The 22,500-nt window shown below is 42.9% G+C and overlaps 2 protein-coding genes across 2 annotated transcripts in view; one reads left to right on the top strand and one right to left on the bottom strand.

The window, feature by feature from the left end:
* The window catches only part of pnp5a (purine nucleoside phosphorylase 5a), a 9,444-nt gene extending 2,698 nt beyond the window's left edge, over positions 1–6,746 (top strand). The window contains exons 3-6 of the mRNA XM_084311686.1: positions 2,488–2,591; positions 2,929–3,104; positions 4,888–5,078; positions 5,891–6,746. Of these exons, the coding sequence (XP_084167812.1) occupies positions 2,488–2,591; positions 2,929–3,104; positions 4,888–5,078; positions 5,891–6,108 (689 nt within the window). The 3' untranslated portion in view covers positions 6,109–6,746. The remainder of the gene's footprint in view (positions 1–2,487; positions 2,592–2,928; positions 3,105–4,887; positions 5,079–5,890) is intronic.
* Positions 6,747–14,667: 7,921 nt separating this feature from the next.
* Positions 14,668–22,500, bottom strand: part of capn1 (calpain 1) — a 126,870-nt gene continuing 119,037 nt past the window's right edge. Inside the window, exons 18-21 of the mRNA XM_084312569.1 lie at positions 19,145–19,223; positions 17,604–17,720; positions 17,077–17,135; positions 14,668–16,001 (exon numbers count right to left, since the gene is read on the bottom strand). Coding sequence (XP_084168695.1) covers positions 15,975–16,001; positions 17,077–17,135; positions 17,604–17,720; positions 19,145–19,223 — 282 coding nt within the window. The 3' untranslated portion in view covers positions 14,668–15,974. The remainder of the gene's footprint in view (positions 16,002–17,076; positions 17,136–17,603; positions 17,721–19,144; positions 19,224–22,500) is intronic.

Genomic DNA, 22,500 nt, shown 5'->3' with positions numbered 1-22,500 from the left:
TGATTAATTATATACATTTGAAAGAATGCAGGTCAACATGCAATGTATCCCATTGATTGGTATACAATGGGACAGACCTTTGTTTGATTGATTGATTGATTGATTGATTGAAAACTTTATTAACAGATTGCAGAATGGGTACAGTACAGTACAGCTCAATATAAGGGGATGCAGACCAGAGAAAGAATTTCGTCTTGTTTACATCAGGGTCCCCCATTTTCAATTCATCATAACATATATGACACACACGACACAGATAGACAGTACTGCTACATCTATACATTTATGACATACCAGATTTGCAAATACAGTACTGTTTGTGATACAAAAAGAGTCCAGAAAAGAGAGTACATTTGACATAGAAACTGTTGGAGGAGGTTGGGTATAGAGGGGTGGGTGGGGGATAGACTTACACTGTACAAGCAAAACTGTACATTGGAATATTGACAAAACCATACTTGGTCATTTACTGTACATTGGAGGGGGTTGATATAGCTATAAACCTGCATTCCTTCGAATATATCATTAATCAATTAAACTTATATTGAAATACACTATATAGCCTATACACCAACACTGAAATGACAGTGGATAAATAAATAAGAACTAAAGCTAATCGGTGGAAATAGACTGCATTAATATTCCATAACAAGTCTTGTGTGAGCCTACGAATGAACAGTAGCCTATAGGCTTAATTATGGAATAATAAGCCATACTGCGTTCATTCATTACGCCCGCCGTAGGCTATATATATATTATATGTCATTCATTCATTCATATACAGTACTGCGCACGCGCGTGTGTGCGCGCACGCTGCGGCAGGTGTGTACCGCGAGCTGTATATGATGCCAATACATTAATCTAATCTAGTTTTGATGGGCGCAAGGGTGATTACGAAACCTAGCCGCATTTCTCGGAGACGCTCTCTGATTGGCACTGACTGACGCTAGGTTTCGTAATCACGCGGCTTGCAAGACTCGCAAAGCACTTCCGCCATTCCATTTCACACAGCTGCGTCACCAGTTGCCTTATAAGGAGCTATGGAGGCGTTGTTTTGTATGCAAATGAGCTGAACGGGAACGCGCTTTCGAGTTTAAGACAGAATGCCATTCTCCAAGCAGATATCAGATAATATAATTTGTGCGACCTTTTCAGCCACTTAAGACATATTACCAGCACGTTCAGGACTCTGAGTGTACTTGTCATAGATTATGTCTCAGTGGTTCCAAGATAAGTCTTCCAGAATATATCTTTGAAAATTTTTCGGGGATGAGACCCAATGTCTGGAATTATTTGAAAACAGCCCACAAGGTGCTTAAAAAGTCCTTACAATTCAAATCAACCATTCGCATTGAAAGTTTTGCTCATCCATGATAAAACATTTCTGAATCAAGAAATATAATTTTTTTAATTTAAAGTGTAACTAATAGTCGGAAATTGGTTTAGACTTTTGAGCCATAAATATTGGATCCGTTTTTTTTCTATAAAAAACAGCATTTAAAAGTGAATTGTATCCTTTTAAATGCCATTTTTGAACAAATGTTTTTTATTTTCCCTTTTTTAACATAAAACTAGACAAACAATACATTAATAGTAGAAATCTATGATAAATCACAGGACAATGATCGACATAATAATAGCAATAGACAGTCCAGTAATTAAATCAAAATAAATGTAGATTAAAAGACATAAAAATAATAAATACAATACAAATACATATGCTCTTGCTCGCTCTTCCTCACTCTTTCCTTCCCCTTCCCTCCCCCTCCACCCCCCCCCCCCCCCTCAGGACCCTCTTTTGGACTATACATCCACTATTCCATTTAACATCAGGGATTACAAGTTCATATGCTACCCTTTATCTTCTCCACCACATCTAACCAGATTGCTATGCTGGCTTCATTAACACCTAAAATTCGTGCAGTAGATATCTCTAGATAAATCACATCGAGATAGGTAAGAACCCATATCTTCCGGCACATTTTATCCTGGGTGAATCCAGAGTGATGCTATCAACTTTTTGGCAGCCGTAAGACCGGACAAAATTAGTCTCCTTACATGTACAGAGGTTGATAACTGAGAAATATCATTCAACAACAATACAGAAGGCAGTACAGGTATGGTCAGAGATAAAAATTCTGATAATTGAGTGGTTACTTCTTCCCAGAAAATCTTAAACAGGAGGGCATTCCCAATACATATGCATAAATGTACCAAGAGCACAGTTTAAACACAAGGAGCATCGAGGGTCTTGTCTGAGACCCATTAGGTGCAAACGTCTAGGAGTCCGATAAATCCTATGAATAAAATTAAGATTAATCTGTTGATGATCCGGGTTGAGTGACGACAGCCGAACGTTTGCCAGTTTGCCATTTTAAATGCCATTTTAAAATGAAAAATAGTGCCTGGAAAAGTACTTGAAAGTCTGTGGGAACCCTGGGTGTTGCATCAGCGATGTATTCTCATTGTGTTGGTTGTGTGTTTCAGTGCACGGCCACGCTGGGAGGTTGGTGTTCGGGACGTTGAAAGGCAGGCCATGCATTTGCATGCAGGGACGTTTCCATCTGTACGAGGGCTACCCCATCCAGAAGGTAGGTCTACTGAAAGTGATTACACAATATCTTACATTAACAACACTCTCACGACAAGACTACATAATGCCAATTGCCAACATTGCCAAGGAGCAAGTGGTGGAATTGCACTTGGAACACTAGTAACTCAGCCTCTTTTGTCAGACTTTATTGAGGCTTAGACATGTTATATGTTATGTTACTTAGACATGTTATGTTACTTAGACATGTTATGTTACTTAGACTAGACATGTTATGTTATGTTACTTAGACATGTTATGTTATGTTACGGACATGTTACTTAGACATGTTATGTTATGTTACTTAGACATGTTATTTATCTTGTGTGTATTTTCAGATCACGTTGCCGATGCGTATCTTCAAGCTTCTGGGTGTGGAGACAGTGATCCTGACCAACGCAGCTGGGGGCCTCAATCAGGACTATAAAGTAGGAGATATCATGATCATCAAAGACCATCTCAACATGCCTGGTTTCGCTGGCAACAACCCACTGGCTGGAATCAACGACGAGAGGTAGGTTGAGTGTGTGTGTGTGTGTGTGTGATTCGAGCAAGATTCCTTTAAATTAACTTAAAATCTACATTTCAATTAAATGAAAGATTCCTTTAACCTCTTAAACAACCAGGCACCCAGAAAAGTGGCAATTAGTTTTACTTGAACTTGAGGACTGCATACTGTTTTGCAAAGCTTAGCTTTATACTTATAGCACATGCATGAGCCTGGTCTCTTCTGAAAGATAACATTCTGACGTTACTAATGCAAAAAAGGAAAATCACTTTTAGTGCTAATGAAATAGAGTAACAGAGGTCTGAACTTGAGTTGAACTTGAACACTAAAGTTTTTCTGTAGTGGTTGCAAGATTCCATATTCCAATATTCCAGAATAGAGGTATAAGCTGGAAAACACTGCGCTTGATTATGTAGTACAGGTCTACATTTGATAAAATTCCGTTCATAAATGGGTCTTTGAGAGACGTTTTAGTAAAACAGACGCAAAAAAAAAAGCCTCATCCACCGTCGTGCCGTCAACTTCCCCATAGTTCCTATATTCGCACCCCCCGACGTGGGGTATCGTTGGAAGCGTACACTCGTTGGCTACAACGCTGACCAATAATTTTCGCCATCAGCAGATGATTGGCAGTTCTGGAGCGTCTGGAGTCCGGGGTGGTCATCTGACGCGCGGCGCGTAAAAAGACGCTCGCCTGACATATCGTCATGTATGGCGAGGTGGCGTTTGAACGGCCACAAGTAGATCTTTCTAACGATATTATAAGTTCAGTGAAAAATGCAGCCCCTAGACGGCTAGACGCTTGCAAAGTGCCGTGACTTGCGTGCAAGTGCTCGTGAGCACATATACGTCCCGGTGCGCGCTAAGAGGTTAAATACTAACCGTTTATTATTGTGCACATTGCTACCAAGTAATCTACTGTGACTATATTACTACCTACTATGCTAATACAGTATGTCTATACTACTATGCACTCAAGACTGTACTCTAGCACCCAAGTTCAACACTGTTTGACGAACAATCTTACTTACCCTTAGCTGCCAGAGTTGTGCCCTTCCTGCTGACTTGTTGTACAGAACTTCGTACAAATCGCTTTGGATAAAAGCGTCAGCTAAGGGCGGCCGGGTAGCGCAGCGGACTAAGCGTCTGTCTACCACCACAGAGCCAGTGGGATCGAATCTGGCTGTGGTGCCTCCGGGTTGGCCGACCGTCCATACTAACACAATTGGCAGTGTTAGCGGGTGGGAAACCCGGCGTGGGTGGGTCCTGGTCGTTGTAAACAGCGACTCCTACAGTTCGGTCTGGGCGCCTGCACAGCAAGGGAAGGATCTGGGAGAGGTAGTGTGACCTTCCACACGTTACTCTCCCAGTAAGAGTCCGCGCTGCCAGGTGAAAAGAAGCGGTGGGCTGGCTACACATGTGTCGGAGGAAGCATGTGATAGTCTCCGCCCTCCCGGACCGACGGTAGGGGGTAGAGTGCCCAACGACCAGGAAGGGGAGTGGGAATTGGCATAACGACTAACATTGGGATGGGAGAAAAACGGAAAAAGAAGGGGGGAAAAGATAATAAAAAAATAAATAAAAAAAAAAGCATCAGCTAAATGACTAAATGTAAATGTAAACTCCATGTGCAGCAGGTAGCCAGACTGTGCATACGTGTTGATTATATCTGGTGACAGCAGACCTCTTAAGTCCGTTCGCACACATTAAGCAAAATGTTCGTTCAGTGTGTAAACATCCCGTCTACGCGGCGCTCTCTCACCTCGTTCATTCCACCCCTCTCTCCCAGGTTCGGTGTGCGCTTCCCCTGCATGTCTGACGCCTACGACAGGGAGCTGCAGCAGCTGGCCCTCGACGTGGGGCAGGAGCTGGGCTACGAAGACTTCCTCAGGGAGGGCGTGTACTGCGTCCTGGGTGGACCCTCGTTCGAGACCATCGCAGAGTGCCGCATGCTGTACAAGTTGGGCGCCGATGCCGTGGGTGAGTGAGCGGTGTCCCGTGTTTTATCCATTTAATGCCGATGACCGATTTTGCGGCCGTTCTCTTTGGTTAATGTCGAAATCAAATCCCTCCTTCCAACGTTAATAAAGGTGCTAATAGATAACATTCGGCAACATTGGTAATTTCGTTGGATATACACTGTATACGGTAAAATATTATTATATACTTTTTTTTGTTTTCTGTTACTGTACTTGCATGTCATTTTAGCCACCTTAATTGTTAGTTTCATTATGCATTGTGTGTTGAGTACTGACTTTTAACAATTTTGTTTTGCAATAATAAAAAAAAAAAAAAAAAAAAAAAAGATAACATTCGGCCACTAGATGTCTCACTAGAGCACCAGCATGCCATTTATCCAATCAGGTGCATTCCACGTGGGGAAATGGTAAGTAGGGAGGGGATACATGCACGCATGTAAACAGCAACATACATTTTGGACCCGCCAAAATGTTTAAGATGATAAATTCATTAATCAATAGTCTTTTGGGCGGAAAAGCAATACTTTTATTCTGCACCTTTCTAAAAGCTCTGTGGATGTATTCTTTAAAAGAAAATTATTACTCTACATAACAATCGTATCTATAGGACCCTTTAAGGCCCGCCTCAAAAATCAGTTTTCATTCGGAAACCTGTCAAATCACGGAAAACGAAACCCGCCCCCTACTGCTATTTCCCGGGGACTTTTAACAGTTGGTTAATAGCGGGGAAAGGGTTGTGTAAGAACAGCTACCACAGACTGAAGGGAAACGCACTGTTCTTAACATTCTCTCCGTCTCTCGTCTCCTCGCCAGGCATGAGCACGGTCCATGAGGTGATCGTGGCACGCCACTGTGGCATGCGCGTGTTCGCCCTGTCCCTGATCACCAACCAGTCAGTGATGGACTACGACAGCGAGGATAAGGCCAATCACGAGGAGGTTCTGGAGACTGGCAAGCAGAGGGCAGAGCAGCTGGAGCGGCTGGTCACCACCATGGTCACCCGCATCCAACACAACAACAACTACGCCTAAAAGACACTTTGCCCTAGGACGGGTTCACCTCAGATTCCCGCTAGGTGGATAACAGAGCCCTCCCTTGTAATATATAGTACATAATATAGTGTGTCATAATGTGGAGGCGAAGGCTCGGGTTAGGTTTATCCCACGATCTACGCCAAGGATTATGGCCATTTTGTTTTGTATTTCTAGATGGATCTAGATGTAGATTAGGTTTAGTGTAAGGTCAAAGGGCGGGGCTAGGTTTAGTGTAAGGTCAAAGGGCGGGGGCTGGTGTCATCCCGAGAATCTCAACTAACCCCCCCGACACGGAGTCAAACTTATTGTGGATCTGTCAAACGAATCACAGCTGAACCCAGGTGACCTGGGTCCGACTCCACGAGTCTTTATCTGAGATCAGTGTTTAAAACAAAACATTACGCTTCACAAGAGTTGATTTCAACCACCCTCATTTTTTTTGGCTCCTTCAAACATTCTTCTCTTCCATCCTTTAAAACACAAGGATTTGTACATTCCGCCAGCAAGCGACTCCAAGAATGGCCGCTTCACCATTTCATGTTAAAGATGATATGACTGTTATTTGTTAACTTAATACTTGTATACATGTCTGTAATTTAACTTAACTAAAGATGTACATTAGCTGTCCTAAGGTATTTTAAATGCTTTTTTTTTTACTCTCAATGTTGTTACTAAAGTTACTATTTATTACTGTAAACGAGTGTGGTGTGGTTTATTTGGGAATGAGAGGGAACAACACTATTCCATTTCTGTCAACATACTTTTCTTTTGAGCCTTTCACATGTACAGTCTCACATTTGAGATCGGAAAGCTTAAGTATTAGTATTATTCCAAGATAGAGTTTAGAGAAGAGACCTACCCTGAAAAGGCTAAATTGAAAAGGAGTTAATAAGCTGTAGCCCTATTTTCAGAAATTTCGCCTAAAGGTACATGCCCAAGTAAATGGAAGATTTCTCCACTTCTAGGTATCTAGGGACATCTATGGATCTCAGGGAATGTATTCCCAGTGTCAGAAATATTACTAGGTTTGAGTAAATGTGATGAAACAAAGGAGAATATAAATTATGATATTATTTAGCATCTTTGCCGGTGAATAACACCATGTTATAATTGAGGTTCTTCGGATTTCGCTCACTGAGCTCATTCAGCACCTTCTTGAGATAAAGCAAAATCTAAGCAAATGAATGAAGGGAAGATGATTAAACAGAAGGATTTGTAGATACAGTAATAATTATAATCCATTTGAATTATACATTCAAAATTGAATTATGAACTATAAATGACCATATAATGGCAAAGTCATACATATATGGATAGGGAAAAATCTCCTCTTTCCAATGACAGTGTTAAATCTGGATTTCCTCGCGGTTTTACGATAAAAGAGATAGAATTAGCATTATTCCGATAAATTCTTCTTTTCTGAAGATTTAAAAAATATCGGTAAACGGGCGGCTGGGTGGCGCAGCGGTCTAAGCGCTCGTCACCAACGCGTGAGACACCGGTATCGAATCCGGCTGTCAGCGTTGCCTCCGGCTTGGGCCGGCCGTCATACTGACTCAATTGGCAGAGTCAGCGGGAGGAGAGTCTGGTAATCTGGTCGTTGTAAACAGCGACTCCTACAGGTCGGTCAGGGCGCCTGCACAGCAAGGACAGGAGATGTCGAGGTGTGAGTGACTGTGCTTTCTGTCACATGTTTATTTTTTTAATATTTTTATATTGTCAAATAAAGTCCCTCTCTCTCTCTCTCTCTCTGAGCCTCCCACACGTTACACCTCGCCAATGAGAGTCCGCGCTGGCAGGTGAAAAGAAGTGGCTGGCTGACTCCGCATGTATCAGAGGGGACATGCGATAGATTCCTACGACCGACCAGTGGGGGGCACATGCAAGCAACGATCAAGACAGGGGAGGGGGGAATTGGGACGACTAAATTGGGATGGGAGAAAAACAGAAAAAGGAGAAAAAGTGGATCGAAAAATATATATATATCGGTAAACAAACGTACACTTTACTGCTGTTAGGGTCTTTACTCTTGGCTACATTTGAAAAAGAAACAACATTAATTAATACGGTCTGTATTGATCGATTTATGATAAAACAGCAGGGTCCCACAATTGGGGGACCTTACAGTTTAACACTTTGAGTGCCAACAACGAGATTTCTCGTCCTAACTCGCCATGCGTTGAGTGCCAATGACGAGTTGTCGTTATTTAATCGTTATTTCTTTTATTAGCGATATCCATACATTTTTCATCCATCCAGCCTGACGTTATCATTGGGAATGGCTCTGAGCTCGAAAAGGGCAAATACCGCCGCCTATCGTCTCCCGGATGGTAATGCACATCATTGGATTGGATTGAGTGGCCATGTGCATCAGAAAAAAAGTCCGTCCAGGGTTTTCCCATCTCGGCAAGCAGTGTCTGTTACCACATTCACTGGGGAGGCTCGGAGCAGCTTTCGATTATGTGTTTCGGACTATAACGTTGGATCAATAAACGCAAACATTTTGCAGAACATCTGATGTGAGGTAAGGACTCTATTTTACCAGTATTGGGTTAATAAGATGTTTTTTTCATAGCGATCACAACGTGTCTGTGTGTGTGTGTATGACGTTAGCGCTGACCAGGTCATGAATACGATTTTTCAGCCCGCTTCTCTAGTGTGCATAAGTACACATATACTATTGATAATCTAGCGTTTATTTGAAAACTATTAATAAATCAGCCGAAAAATGACAACGTGTTTTGTGTATTCCACTAAAGGGCTATTATCGCGGAATTTCTCTGAAATTACTAGAATTCTCCGAAACTATACTCGTATTCAAAACGGTATAAAACGGAAATGTAACAATGAAAAAACAATCCGTTTCGTACATGTTGACTGCAAGCAAGTCATTGATAAGCGAGGGGTGTTTTAGACTCATAGCCATAATTTAAGATCTAGTTTAAGCATTCGCAAATATCCCCGACCTCCCATTGACTAAAGCGCTGGCACTCAAGGGGTTATATGGGCAAAGGGGCGTGGCACCCAATGTGTTAAGGCGTTAAAGGGTTCACTCACATCATCAGCCCTGCCTGGCTATGTTCACACTAAGCCTTAGTGCTCAATTCAGATTCATTGCTCAGATATTATTTAATTTTTTTGGCCGTTCACGTTATTATAATTATTATGAAATGTTTTAATGAGGCCAATATCAGATTCCAGTGTGAACTGGTCACGCTCCTGAACGACCGAGGGTCACAAATTAACAATAAAGACAAAATAATTGTGACAAAATGTCAATCTAGAGTGATGTAAAAGTATCATTGAAGTCGCATGACTGTTCAGACTGAGGTCACATTGCTAAAAATCAGACCTGTATCTGATTTAGGACCACATTATTACATATGAAAGTGGCACGAATCAGAATTCAAAAGATCAGATTCCATGTGATTTGTGTTGTTTCAACATCAATATGTCATTGTAAATTCATCCATACCTTGGCAGAAACATGGGAGCGGCGAGAGTGAAAGATAACCGACATTGTCAGCCCTCATTCTGTACCGACAGTGGGCCACCGGATTGGAACCACAGGGGTTCCGCATTAACCCTTTCACTGCCACACGACAAAGGGTTAACCCTTTCACAACCACACTACAGAAGGTTAACCTGAACTCCTCTCCACAGGAACCCAGCATGACACAGCATAATGGCCAATGCTAATCTGACGATTGTATACTGTTGAAACTTCTCCTTCTAGTAGCTTTAGAAATTCACGAAGCAATTTTTTTTAAACATTACCCATGTGTTTATTTTGTGTTCAGAAACAAAAAAAAAATTATTGGAAGTTTTTAATAGAGATAGTAAACAGTTCAGACTGTATATTGGACCGGAAGAGGCCCAGATAATGTAGGTACAGTACACAATATTGAAAAAACCCAAGTGAACCTTGTTTTAACAGCATTCTCTCAGCATTAACTGGAAAAGGAACTGTCGAGTAGATCAGAAGAATGGCAATGTGAGAGTATTATACAGATTCCACTATCATCTATTTTGGTAATGATTTGGCACATTTCCACAGAATACCTCATTTTCATTACAATTCTTCACTGTTCCAAGCATTTTGAGTGATTACCGTAATTCCTCTAATAGTGACCGGTATTCAATTACAAACTGGGTCTCTATTAATGGCCGGGTGCGCTCTTGAGCTAAGCAATTATAAGCCGACCTCCTAATACAAGCCGGGTTACTAATATACTGAGCTGCATACCGAGCTGCTAAGGTAAAGTTACTTGATTTCACTTTGACAACGTTGAAATGACCAGTGACCACCTGTAATTGCACTGTTTACTATTTCATACAGTACTTGGTTTCAATAAATGAACCCAGTACATTTTACTGGGTTCAAACTGACACAAAATGTTTATTTATTCATTATGATCCGTTCGAAAATTTGAAATATAGGCCTCTCTCTTATACAGGCCTCCTCCTAATAAAAGCCTGGTACCCGCTACAGTTTAAGCAAATACAAGCCCGGGTCACTATTAGAGGAATTACGGTACTTGCTTCCCTATTTGAATAAGATAAATGTTTTTAGGCAGGCTGACGACACACCACATTTCACACAGCATGCATACGAGGTGCGTGATTACCAAACCAAGCCGCATTTCTCAGAGACGCTCTCTGATTGGCACTGACTGACGCTCTCTGATTGGCCACTGACATGTTTGCCCAATAGCGTGACGAGCTGTGTCTTTGCCCATTTCCGCATCGAACAGCCTGCAAACTACCTGGCGTTCTATCGTCATGCTCTAAGACAAACTCTAACCTTAACCAACTTCGAAGAGTGCCTAAGCTTAACCAGTGTAGAAACTGACGTCGGCCAATCAGAGAGCGTCTCCGAGAAATGCGGCTTGGTTTGGTAATCACGCATACGAGGTGTCTGTAAGACCACATAATAGACCTATCTCAAACCCTGCCCCGTTTTCTTGACCCTCCAATCCCAAGCAACAGTTGCGATTGGAGGATCAAGAAAAGAGGGCGGGGTTTGAGATAGGTCTATTGCATAATTGTATACCTTCAATTATGTAACAGTAAGAAGCATTTTGTATGAAAGTATTCTGTACTTCTGTATGACAACTATTAAAGAAACTTGAAACTTGAACTTGAAACCTTCACCCAAAATATCAACAAAGTCCTTGTTCCCTTTGAACAACAAGATCAAATAAAATGTGGGCCACATTTTTTTTAATAATTTTTTTGGCCCAGTGTCATCCATTTTAGAACCATGATATAAAAATCTGAAGTTAAAAGTAATTTTTTTATCTTGTCAAATGTCTCGACAAAAAGCCGCCATGCATAATAACGATCAGGTTACAAACAGGCTTTGTCTTTGAAGAAATGCGCGTCACACAACACATTCTCCCCTACGTTGAGGCAATAGTCAAACTTGGTGTAAAAAAATGGTGGGCAGACCACCTCCTGACCCAGGTCTAGTGGAGCTACATGGTGTTCAGACCACACCTCCTGACCCAGGTCTAGTGGAGCTACATGGTGTTCAGACCACACCTCCTGACCCAGGTCTAGTGGAGCTACATGGTGTTCAGACCACACCTCCTGACCCAGGTCTAGTGGAGCTACATGGTGTTCAGACCCCCTCTTGACCCAGGTCTAGTGGAGCTACATGGTGTTCAGACCACACCTCCTGACCCAGGTCTAGTGGAGCTACATGGTGTTCAGACCACACCTTCTGACCCAGGTCTAGTGGAGCTACATGGTGTTCAGACCCCCTCCTGACCCAGGTCTAGTGGAGCTACATGGTGTTCAGACCCCCTCCTGACCCAGGTCTAGTGGAGCTACATGGTGTTCAGACCCCCTCCTGACCCAGGTCTAGTGGAGCTACATGGTGTTCAGACCCCCTCCTGACCCAGGTCTAGTGGAGCTACATGGTGTTCAGACCACACCTCCTGACCCAGGTCTAGTGGAGCTACATGGTGTTCAGACCACACCTTCTGACCCAGGTCTAGTGGAGCTACATGGTGTTCAGACCCCCTCCTGACCCAGGTCTAGTGGAGCTACATGGTGTTCAGACCACACCTTCTGACCCAGGTCTAGTGGAGCTACATGGTGTTCAGACCCCCTCCTGACCCAGGTCTAGTGGAGCTACATGGTGTTCAGACCCCCTCCTGACCCAGGTCTAGTGGAGCTACATGGTGTTCAGACCACACCTCCTGACCCAGGTCTAGTGGAGCTACATGGTGTTCAGACCACACCTTCTGACCCAGGTCTAGTGGAGCTACATGGTGTTCAGACCACACCTCCTGACCCAGGTCTAGTGGAGCTACATGGTGTTCAGACCACACCTCCTGACCCAGGTCTAGTGGAGCTACATGGTGTTCAGACCCCCTCCTGACCCAGGTCTAGTGGAGCTACATGGTGTTCAGACCACACCTTCTGACCCAGGTCTAGTGGAGCTACATGGTGTTCAGACCACACCTTCTGACCCAGGTCTAGTGGAGCTACATGGTGTTCAGACCCCCTCCTGACCCAGGTCTAGTGGAGCTACATGGTGTTCAGACCCCCTCCTGACCCAGGTCTAGTGGAGCTACATGGTGTTCAGACCACACCTCCTGACCCAGGTCTAGTGGAGCTACATGGTGTTCAGACCACACCTTCTGACCCAGGTCTAGTGGAGCTACATGGTGTTCAGACCACACCTCCTGACCCAGGTCTAGTGGAGCTACATGGTGTTCAGACCACACCTCCTGACCCAGGTCTAGTGGAGCTACATGGTGTTCAGACCCCCTCCTGACCCAGGTCTAGTGGAGCTACATGGTGTTCAGACCACACCTCCTGACCCAGGTCTAGTGGAGCTACATGGTGTTCAGACCACACCTCCTGACCCAGGTCTAGTGGAGCTACATGGTGTTCAGACCCCCTCCTGACCCAGGTCTAGTGGAGCTACATGGTGTTCAGACCCCCTCCTGACCCAGGTCTAGTGGAGCTACATGGTGTTCAGACCACACCTTCTGACCCAGGTCTAGTGGAGCTACATGGTGTTCAGACCACACCTCCTGACCCAGGTCTAGTGGAGCTACATGGTGTTCAGACCACACCTCCTGACCCAGGTCTAGTGGAGCTACATGGTGTTCAGACCCCCTCCTGACCCAGGTCTAGTGGAGCTACATGGTGTTCAGACCACACCTCCTGACCCAGGTCTAGTGGAGCTACATGGTGTTCAGACCACACCTCCTGACCCAGGTCTAGTGGAGCTACATGGTGTTCAGACCACACCTCCTGACCCAGGTCTAGTGGAGCTACATGGTGTTCAGACCCCCTCCTGACCCAGGTCTAGTGGAGCTACATGGTGTTCAGACCCCCTCCTGACCCAGGTCTAGTGGAGCTACATGGTGTTCAGACCACACCTCCTGACCCAGGTCTAGTGGAGCTACATGGTGTTCAGACCACACCTTCTGACCCAGGTCTAGTGGAGCTACATGGTGTGCAACAGTTGTGATTGGAGGATTAAGAAAAGAGGGCGGGGCTTGATATAGATCAATTGAACCCTTCTTCCTGGTCTCAAGCAAGGAAACGATAAAAGAAGGAAGGGTCATTACGACACTGTGTAGCGTGTGAACACACATTGGTGCCACGTGTGTAAACTTTCAGTTCGGCCGACATTTAGTTGAATTTAGATGACATTTAAACAGGTTACTACCTCGGATGTCAGAATCATCGGCAATTTGTTGCATTGCATTGTTAGCCAATGTTTGATATATTGCTTGATGTATATTTCCTCAGATAGCTTGTATATTTTTTTATTTTAATATAAGCTTGAATAGAAGTGGCACCAAAGTCTGGCACCAAGCAGAGGCATAGAACGTTGGTATTCTGACGTGATGACCCTTCCTTCTTTAATAGTTTCCTTGGTCTCAAGTGTTGACAGCTAAAATGTATCTAACGACTCATTTATTGATTATTCTATAGCAGTGTTGTCACGATAGTCAAATTCCTAACTCCGATACAATACCTTGAAACTAGGGATGCTCGATATTGGCTTTTTTACCGATACCGATATTCCGATATTGTCCAACTCTTAATTTCCGATACCGATATCAACCGATACCGATATATGCAGGGTTTCCCGTCCAAAAAACTGAATAATTTCAGGTAACTAATAATTTCACTGGATATATATATAACAAATATTGTTATTTTTTTTTTTTTTTTTAAACCGATACTTTCCGATATCACATTTTACTGCCGATATCGGTCGATAATATCGGACATCCCTACTTGAAACTTATCGATATGCCTGTTCTGGCAAAAACCTAAAACATCAGGAAAAAGAGACCTGGACCATCTCTGTGTGTGTGTGTGTGAGAGTGAGAGTGAGAGTGAGAGTGAGAGTGAGAGTGAGAGTGAGAGTGAGAGTGAGAGTGAGAGTGAGAGAGAGAGAGAGAGAGAGAGAGAGAGAGAGAGAGAGAGAGAGAGAGAGAGAGAGAGAGAGAGAGAGAGAGAGAGAGAGAGAGAGAGAGAGAGAGAGAGAGAGAGAGAGAGAGAGAGAGAGAGAGAGAGAGAGAGAGAGAGAGAGAGAGAGAGAGAGAGAGAGAGAGAGAGAGAGAGAGAGAGAGAGAGAGAGAGAGAGAGAGAGAGAGGGTTTTGAACCCCTCCCATTCCTCACTTTTGGAAAACAAAACTCAACTCTGCCCAGTCTCCTCTATGAGCAGCTCCAATATATTCTAAAGGTATCGATACTAATACAATTTATTGGACCACTGGTTCCTGTGAGTCTATGGAACACCTCTGTAGGTTTTTGTTTTTCATGAAGGTTCATTGCTGTTTTCGAGTCGTGTTCTCAAAAGTGGCGTTTTTCTAGGCGTTTTGAGGCTGGGCTCCAACCACTGTGTGACCCGGTGGCATCTGCCACATTGTTATGCAGCTGGGAGATCTCTGACATCACTGATATGCACATTTTGTGATAACTCAGCTCGGTGAGGGTGAATGCTGTGAGGTGAATTGGAAGAGTGGGCCTTGTTGTGAATTAGAGATGTACGTTTTATTAATATTAGGGCCACACGGCCGGGAATCGGGGCTGGATACTGGGAAAGGCCATTTATTAGATAGTACCCCTTGAATTAAAAATTTAAAAAGGTTGAACTCTGTTTTCTTTTCTTTTTGTCTTTATAATTTATAAATTGTTATTTCTGTATTATTATTGTTTTTGTTATTTTCCTGTGAAGTTCTGTGTATTGTGATTGTGATTAATGTGTTGTCTTGTTTCATGTAAATAATAATAAAAAAAAATTGATAAAAAAAAAAATTATTGGACCACTTTTAACGGCTGGGTAATCCCAATACTTTTCTAGCATCGGTGTATGGTGCAACCCTAGTTCATAGCACGTGTGGAGGGCTCCGGTGGCCACTCCCACTTTTAGACCAGCCAGCGTCAGTACAAACCCTGTTGACAGAACCCTGCATACCCAGTGGCTCTCTGTGACCAGAGCTCAGGCTAACCCCATGATACCACAGTAGGCGGCCTTTCACCCGCCATAACACTGAGGAAGGAGCCTGTGGGTCGGCAGAATCTGGCAGGGTCACCGTGGAGCCGCTCACCGGCTCGGAGACGTGTCTTCCTTCCATTTGGCAAAGCAGGTAACAGATATAGGAAAGCACATATTTGGCACATGTTCCCAACGCAGGTATTGTAAACAATGGTATAGTCTTTTTAGAGCATCAGCGGGGGTCTCTGGGGACTGGGGGGTTGAAGGGCCAGAGTAAAAGGCACTTTCGAAATGACACATACTGGGTCTGGGCCAGGGGGCTGTTTGCAGTGCAGGAGCTACTCGTCGGGACGTCCCGGGAACAAGAGATGAGTCCGCTCATCTCTAGGCAAACATGGTCAGGGAGATCCACTGTGGAGGAGAAGAAGGAGGCCAGTGCCATGTTAGTGTCTCAACAGCTTAACGCTAGCTGGCTGCGGGGTAATAATGTTCTCTGTGTTGGGTAAATTTAATGTAATAAGGTGGGAACGTTACCAAAACAATGTGAACAAATTTTTTAAGGAACACAGCAACATTATGGGTACATGTGCTTATCGTCTTCTCCAGAGTCAGACAAGAAGATAGATACCTTCTCTGTGCGTTCAGTAGAAAGATATCCGGCTGCAAGCTAGCCTAGCACAGCACAAATGAATGGAAGCGGATACGGATCAGTTAGCCTAGCTGTTGGCCAAAAACATCTCTCCCAGAGTTTTAAGCTAGGCTAGCTAATCCGTATCCGCTTCCATTAATTTGTGCTAAACTAGGCTAGCTGACTCTGGAGAAGACGATAAGCGCATTTCCCATAATGTTCCTTTAATAACATTCCCATGCTTATTTTCTCATTAAATCCCAAAACGTTTCCATGACTTTTCCATAACTTCATACCAGAATTCCATGACTGTACTTCTGTGGTGTAATGAATGAATTACCTTTACTTTAACGGTCATGAAAGTCGTACTGTGGCAACCCCCACACAGTCTCTGATATAATCTTGCCTTACAACTCTTGTAATCTATATAAATCTTTTTACATAAATTATAAATCTATGATCATTTATGTTCACTACTTTTTACAAAAGATTGTGGGTTTTTCATAATTTGCCAAAGCACTTCCAGGCCTGGGAAACAAATTTTCAACATCCATAACTTTTCCAGGATTTCCATGTCCGTGGTAAATGGTGGTGAACGCTATATGCATTTATATAGCGTTTTTTTCCAACGCGCTTTACAATTTCACCCATTCACTCACACATTGACACAGCGGCGGAGGCAACCATGCAAGGACACTTCGACACGCTGCCCGGGAGGAGCGGGAATCAAACCAGGAACCTTCCGATTACCAGATGACTGCTCTACCTCCTGAGCCACTATCGCCGTGGGAACCCTGAACAACGCTACGTAGTTAAGTGAAAGTCAGGTGTTACTGTGATGGTGCGATCATACTGTACCTGCATGAAGTTCAGAGATATGACTCCATCGCTATCCGTGTCCATTGTCCTGAAGGTCTCTGCGAAGCAAAGGGCAACGCAGCTGTGTCACTTTGTGATCCTTTGAACGTAATATCTACCGTACTGCGTTTTTTGATTCACCATAAGCATGTTAGAACTATTCTGAGCAATCCCAATTAGATTGCATGGAACTCATTGTACATCAATGCTCATCAGTAATGTATTTAATGATGTAGTATCATGTCTATTGGGAGTATTGCACAGACGTATATAGTGCATCTTCGGAAAAAGAAACAAGAAACAAACACAATATAGCAAAACTGAATAAATTGACCAGTTTTCTCGTATACAAATTTCAATGGGCCCCAAGTCAAATGATATCTCGGCAAAAAATAAATGCTATTGTCCTCGAGGGGGAAATTGTGTTGTTGTTCTTAAGATATATATGAGAGAGAGCGAGAGCGAGAGAGCGAGAGCGAGAGCGAGAGCGAGAGCGCGAGAGAGAGAGAGAGAGAGAGAGAACTCACTGAACATGGTCTCCAGCCGGACCAGACAGGTGACAAAGTTGTCGAAGTCGACAGCCAGGTCCGCCTCCGTGTAGCGCAGGATGATCAGCTGGAACAGGTGGTTGGTCAACTTGAACCCTGTCAATCAAAGAAACCAGGCGGCAAAAGAAGGAAAGGGGAATGAGGACCGTTTCAGCTTTCAACCATAATAGGCAAGTATCTCAGGCCATGGTTAGACTAGTGTTTTTGTGGTCGTTTTTTTTTATACGTTTGAATACGTTTGCTGTCCCTATTACATAATTTGACCTATTTGACAATTGACCGATCCCAAGCCCCGCCCTCTCTTCTTCCCCATCAGAGAAGCAACAGTTGCGATTGGGGGGATTGAGAAAAGAGGGCGGGGCTTGAGAGAGGTCAATAGAGACGATTTATAGATCAATAGAGACGATTTATAGGTCAATAGAGAAGATTTACATCATTGCTGTCTGGGCTAAAACCTCATATCTCCAACAGGGTCAACTGACTGTAAAAGTCATGCATGTTATAATAAAAAAGGCTCATCAGCGTCTGTACTGTCTTCGCAAACTAAACTCCTTTGGAGTCGACCAGAGAATTCTGACAATGTTTTATTCTTCCTTTATTGAGAGTATTTTAACCTTTTCATTTGTATGCTGGTTCACATCCCTCTGTCAAAGAGACAAGAACAAACTGCAAGGTGTCGTCAACCTTAGCTCAAAAATCATCGGCAGAACACAAAGATCCCTAATGCAGTTTTACAATGCCCAAGTGCAGGTGTGTTTTGACCTGCTGCCCTCAGGAAAGCGCTTTAGACAGCCTGCCTGCAAAACAAACCGAAGGAAATTTGGGTTTGTACCAGAGGCCATTCGACTGGTGAATGGCCACAGTACAAGGAAAGGTCAGTTTACAAACGTGCACCCTTTGACCCCTTGATTTTAATATTTCTAATATTTTTTATATTTTTGCGAAAGTGCACTTTTTATAATGACAATCTATTTATTTATTTATTTATCTATTGGACTGACAGATCAACAATGTAGGGATCCCATTCTGGCAGTGTCATGTATTTTATACTTTGAAGTGTCATGTATGTCTCTTGTCCTTGTTTTGTCCTGTTTTGTCTTGAATGTATAGAAATGCAGCTGTTTGTGATAGCATGCCTTAAATTGCCCCTTGCGGGACTAATACAGTTTTTTTAATTGAATTGAATTGAGTTTTGAAGCTTCGTGGTCCTTAAATTAACGCCCTCTTTTCTCGACCCTCCAATCACAACGGTTGCTGCTCTCGTAAAGCAACAGTTGTGATTGGAGGATCAAGAAAAGAGGGCGGGGCTTGAGATAGGTAAATAAAAATTTAATAAAATCCCCTAAATTGGAGATACACATTTTTTGCCCGACAGCAGCGCCATCCTCCTTGGAATCACTTTGAAAAGTGTGTAATGGGATTTCCCAAAGTAACAGAATGGTGGTCGTAGCTCGTGTAGCAGTTTGTATTATGGATATGATAACATCATCAGCGATAGTAGAGATATAGAAGTACCGTACCTGCTGACTCAAGAGCCATCCTCATCTCATAGGAACTCATAGTGCCGGACTTGTCCAAGTCAAACTGCCTGAATATAGTCTGGTAGGATGACAGACACAAATAGAGAAAGAAACACAAGGCAGATAGAGAGAGAGAGACAGACAGACAGACAGACAGACAGACAGACAGACAGACAGACAGACAGACAGACAGACAGACAGACGAATAGATAAACAGACAGACAGACAGACAGACAGACAGACAGACAGACAGAGAGAGACAGACAGACACAGAGAGACAGACAGAGAGAGAGACAGACACAGACACAGACACAGACAGAGACAGACAGACAGACAGACAGACAGACAGACAGACAGACAGATAGACAGACAGACAGAGGGTGAAGGGCACAGATGAGAAACCGGAGCAGCGATCAGACGTCAAAATAAACAGTTGGATGGTTAAACTACCAGGAACCAGGTCTTTGACCTAAACTTCAGCTGATGATCTGCCGGCCGGCGCCGGTTTTAGCTGGTTCTACGTGTCCTTGCAATAGGGAGGTGTAGTGGTTACGTCATTGTTGTTTCCGACCGGTCCACCTCGCTTGAAATTGCAATGTATTTCCAATGGACACATTTCTAAATTGTCTCGTTTAAAACAATTAAATAAAGCATGAACATTGGCATGGTGTATCTTTCTATGTGTATTCATCCACAATCTATAGCTCAACATGAAACGATTCAAAATTAATCGTAAAAATAATTATGTATAATTTTATTTCAACCAAAAATGCTTAAACAATAATGTTAGTGATAGAAGGGATTTTTCTTTTTGCAAAAATGGAAAGCTTGCCAATGTTCATGAGGCAGAATTATTACAATAGCCGATAATACATTTTCCCAATGATAAATCCCTATACGGGTGGACAGTGTGGGAAACTAAAGTGATGTCAGACTACACCTCCCTCCCTATGTGAGATCGATCGATCAGACCAGGACAATGTAAATTCTCAATGGAACAGTTTTTGGACCAGGAAGTGGCCCGGGCAGGAATAGTAAATGTGGGCGGGCCAATCTTTCCTGGCAAATATTGGCTTACAATACACATTAGAATGAAACATATACAATGCTTTCATTAGGCTTAAAAAGGACAAATGTGGACCAAACAAATAAACTTAACTTTGCAAACAAAGCCCTTTTAATGTAAACCTTTGACACACTCAGCACATCGTATTGTTATAACCTGTACATCCGAACCAGCATCACACAGGGATGTGACCATGCAGAAGACAAATAGAAAGCGAATGCCTGACCCAGAATAGCATGGTCACTTAAAGGCTACATCATAAAATCCGCACAGACAAACAGAAAGCCAAGCCAGCAATTATTGAATTAAGAAATAATGGCACTTGGTAGGTACTCAAAAGTCAGCCAACGAACAAGATTCTTGTACCGGATCTCCTCTCTGGTAAACAAGAATTCCCTGAAGACTCTAACAGGAGCACTCATTCAAGGGTACTACGACTATGCTTGCACCTCATGGTACCAAAGCACCTCAAAAGGCACTAAAAACAAGACTACAAACATCACAAAGCAAACTGGTCAGACTACTGCTTGACCCCACTCCTAAAACCCACCTCACCCCTGCCCATTTTGACAACCTAGGATGGCTTAGAGTAGACGACAGAGTACAGCAACTTGCAATGGGCCTGGTCTACAAGATACACTACACCACAAAGATACCCATGTACATGTCGAAATACTTCCCAAAGGTCAGTGAATTCCACGACCACAACACCAGAGGGAGTTCCACAAATCATGTTCAACCCAGATTCGGCTCAAACAAGGGACTAAACACGTTTCCCAATTATGCCACAACAATGTGGAACGCCCTACCCACAGCCGTAAAATTATGTGAATCCCTACCCACCTTCAAAACCGCTCTCAAAGAGCACCTACGGGAGGCTGCAATTCGAAACTGGCCCCGGTAAATGTCCAAACCCCCCCAACCCCCTCCAATGTACAGTTTCTTCCCCCTCAAATGTATATATTCTCTTTTAGAATCTCTGTCTCTTAAACAGTACTGTATATTTGTATATCTTGTATGTCATAAATGTCTGGATGTAACCGTACTGTATATCTGTATGTCGTGTATGTCATAAATGTCATGATGAATTGAAAATGGGGAACCCTGATGTAAACAAGACGAAAGTCTTTCTCTGGTCTGCATCCCCTTAACAATTGTGTCTATTGACTGTACCCATTCTGCAATCTGTTAATAAAGTTTTCAATCAATCAATCAGTCACATAGCATATTATATATAAGTGACTTTGAGACTGAGCTTTCATCTTATTTTTCATACCAGCGCTTGATTCCTATGCTTCTTTGTTCTTAGCTCTATTATTATTAAAATGTTCAAATGTTCTAATACAGTGTTTCTCAACTGGTGGGTCGCAATTTTCTTTTTAAATGTTTGCACTACCTATCTTTGTGAAAGTGGCTTCTCAGCTCTGGTCCAGCTGAAGACAAAGCGGAGGAACAGATTGGACATTGAGCAGGACCTCAGAGTTGCTTTGTCTACCATTACCCCAGACTTTGAGACTCTTGTCAGGAGCAAACAACATCCCCAGTTATCCCATTAGTTCCCTGGGATGTTAAGCTAAGAAGTCTGCTAAGAAGGATATATTATTTATTATTAGTATTTTATTTCATTGTGTTTTTAGCCCTTAGTTGCACTTTTGTTGCAACCCCAGTTATCCCATTAGTTCCCCCAAACTTACTGTAGGTCTGTTATGTTAAGCTAAGAAATCTGCTAAGAAGCATATTATTTATTATTATTTTATTTCATTGGGTTTTTAGCCCTAGTTGCATTTTTTACATAAATCATAGTGGTTCAAAATTTTGGGTTGCGACTTAATGACTAAGGAAAATGTTGGGTCCCGAGGCTAGACCAGTTGAGAACCACTGTTCTAATATACTTTAGATACTATTGCTACTATGTATATGTTTTATTACATGTACTGTATATATGTATAGTATACACATAATTTCTGTTAACTGATCATTTTCTAATTAAATAAATTACGCCAGGCAGTCATTTAGAATAAGAATTTGTTCTTAATTGACTTGCCTGGTTAAATACATTCATAAATGAATTAAATCTTAGTTTAAAAAAAAATTATATATATAAATTCAGTCCATATAGATTTAGCTCAATGAGCATGAGACATCCCGAGGTGGTCAGACCTGGTGACGGGAATGCTACCCGACCCGGCTCGATGTGAGCACGACCCAGCGCTAAGAGACAGACGGGGAGTGCGGGACATAAGTAACGCGGAGACAATCTGGATGCAGGAGACGCACGATGGGGCGTTAA

Source organism: Notolepis coatsorum, assembly GCF_963971535.1.
Source record: "Notolepis coatsorum genome assembly, chromosome: 4".
Classification (NCBI taxonomy): Eukaryota; Metazoa; Chordata; class Actinopteri; order Aulopiformes; family Paralepididae; genus Notolepis; species Notolepis coatsorum.
This window is presented reverse-complemented; position numbering and strand designations above follow the sequence as displayed.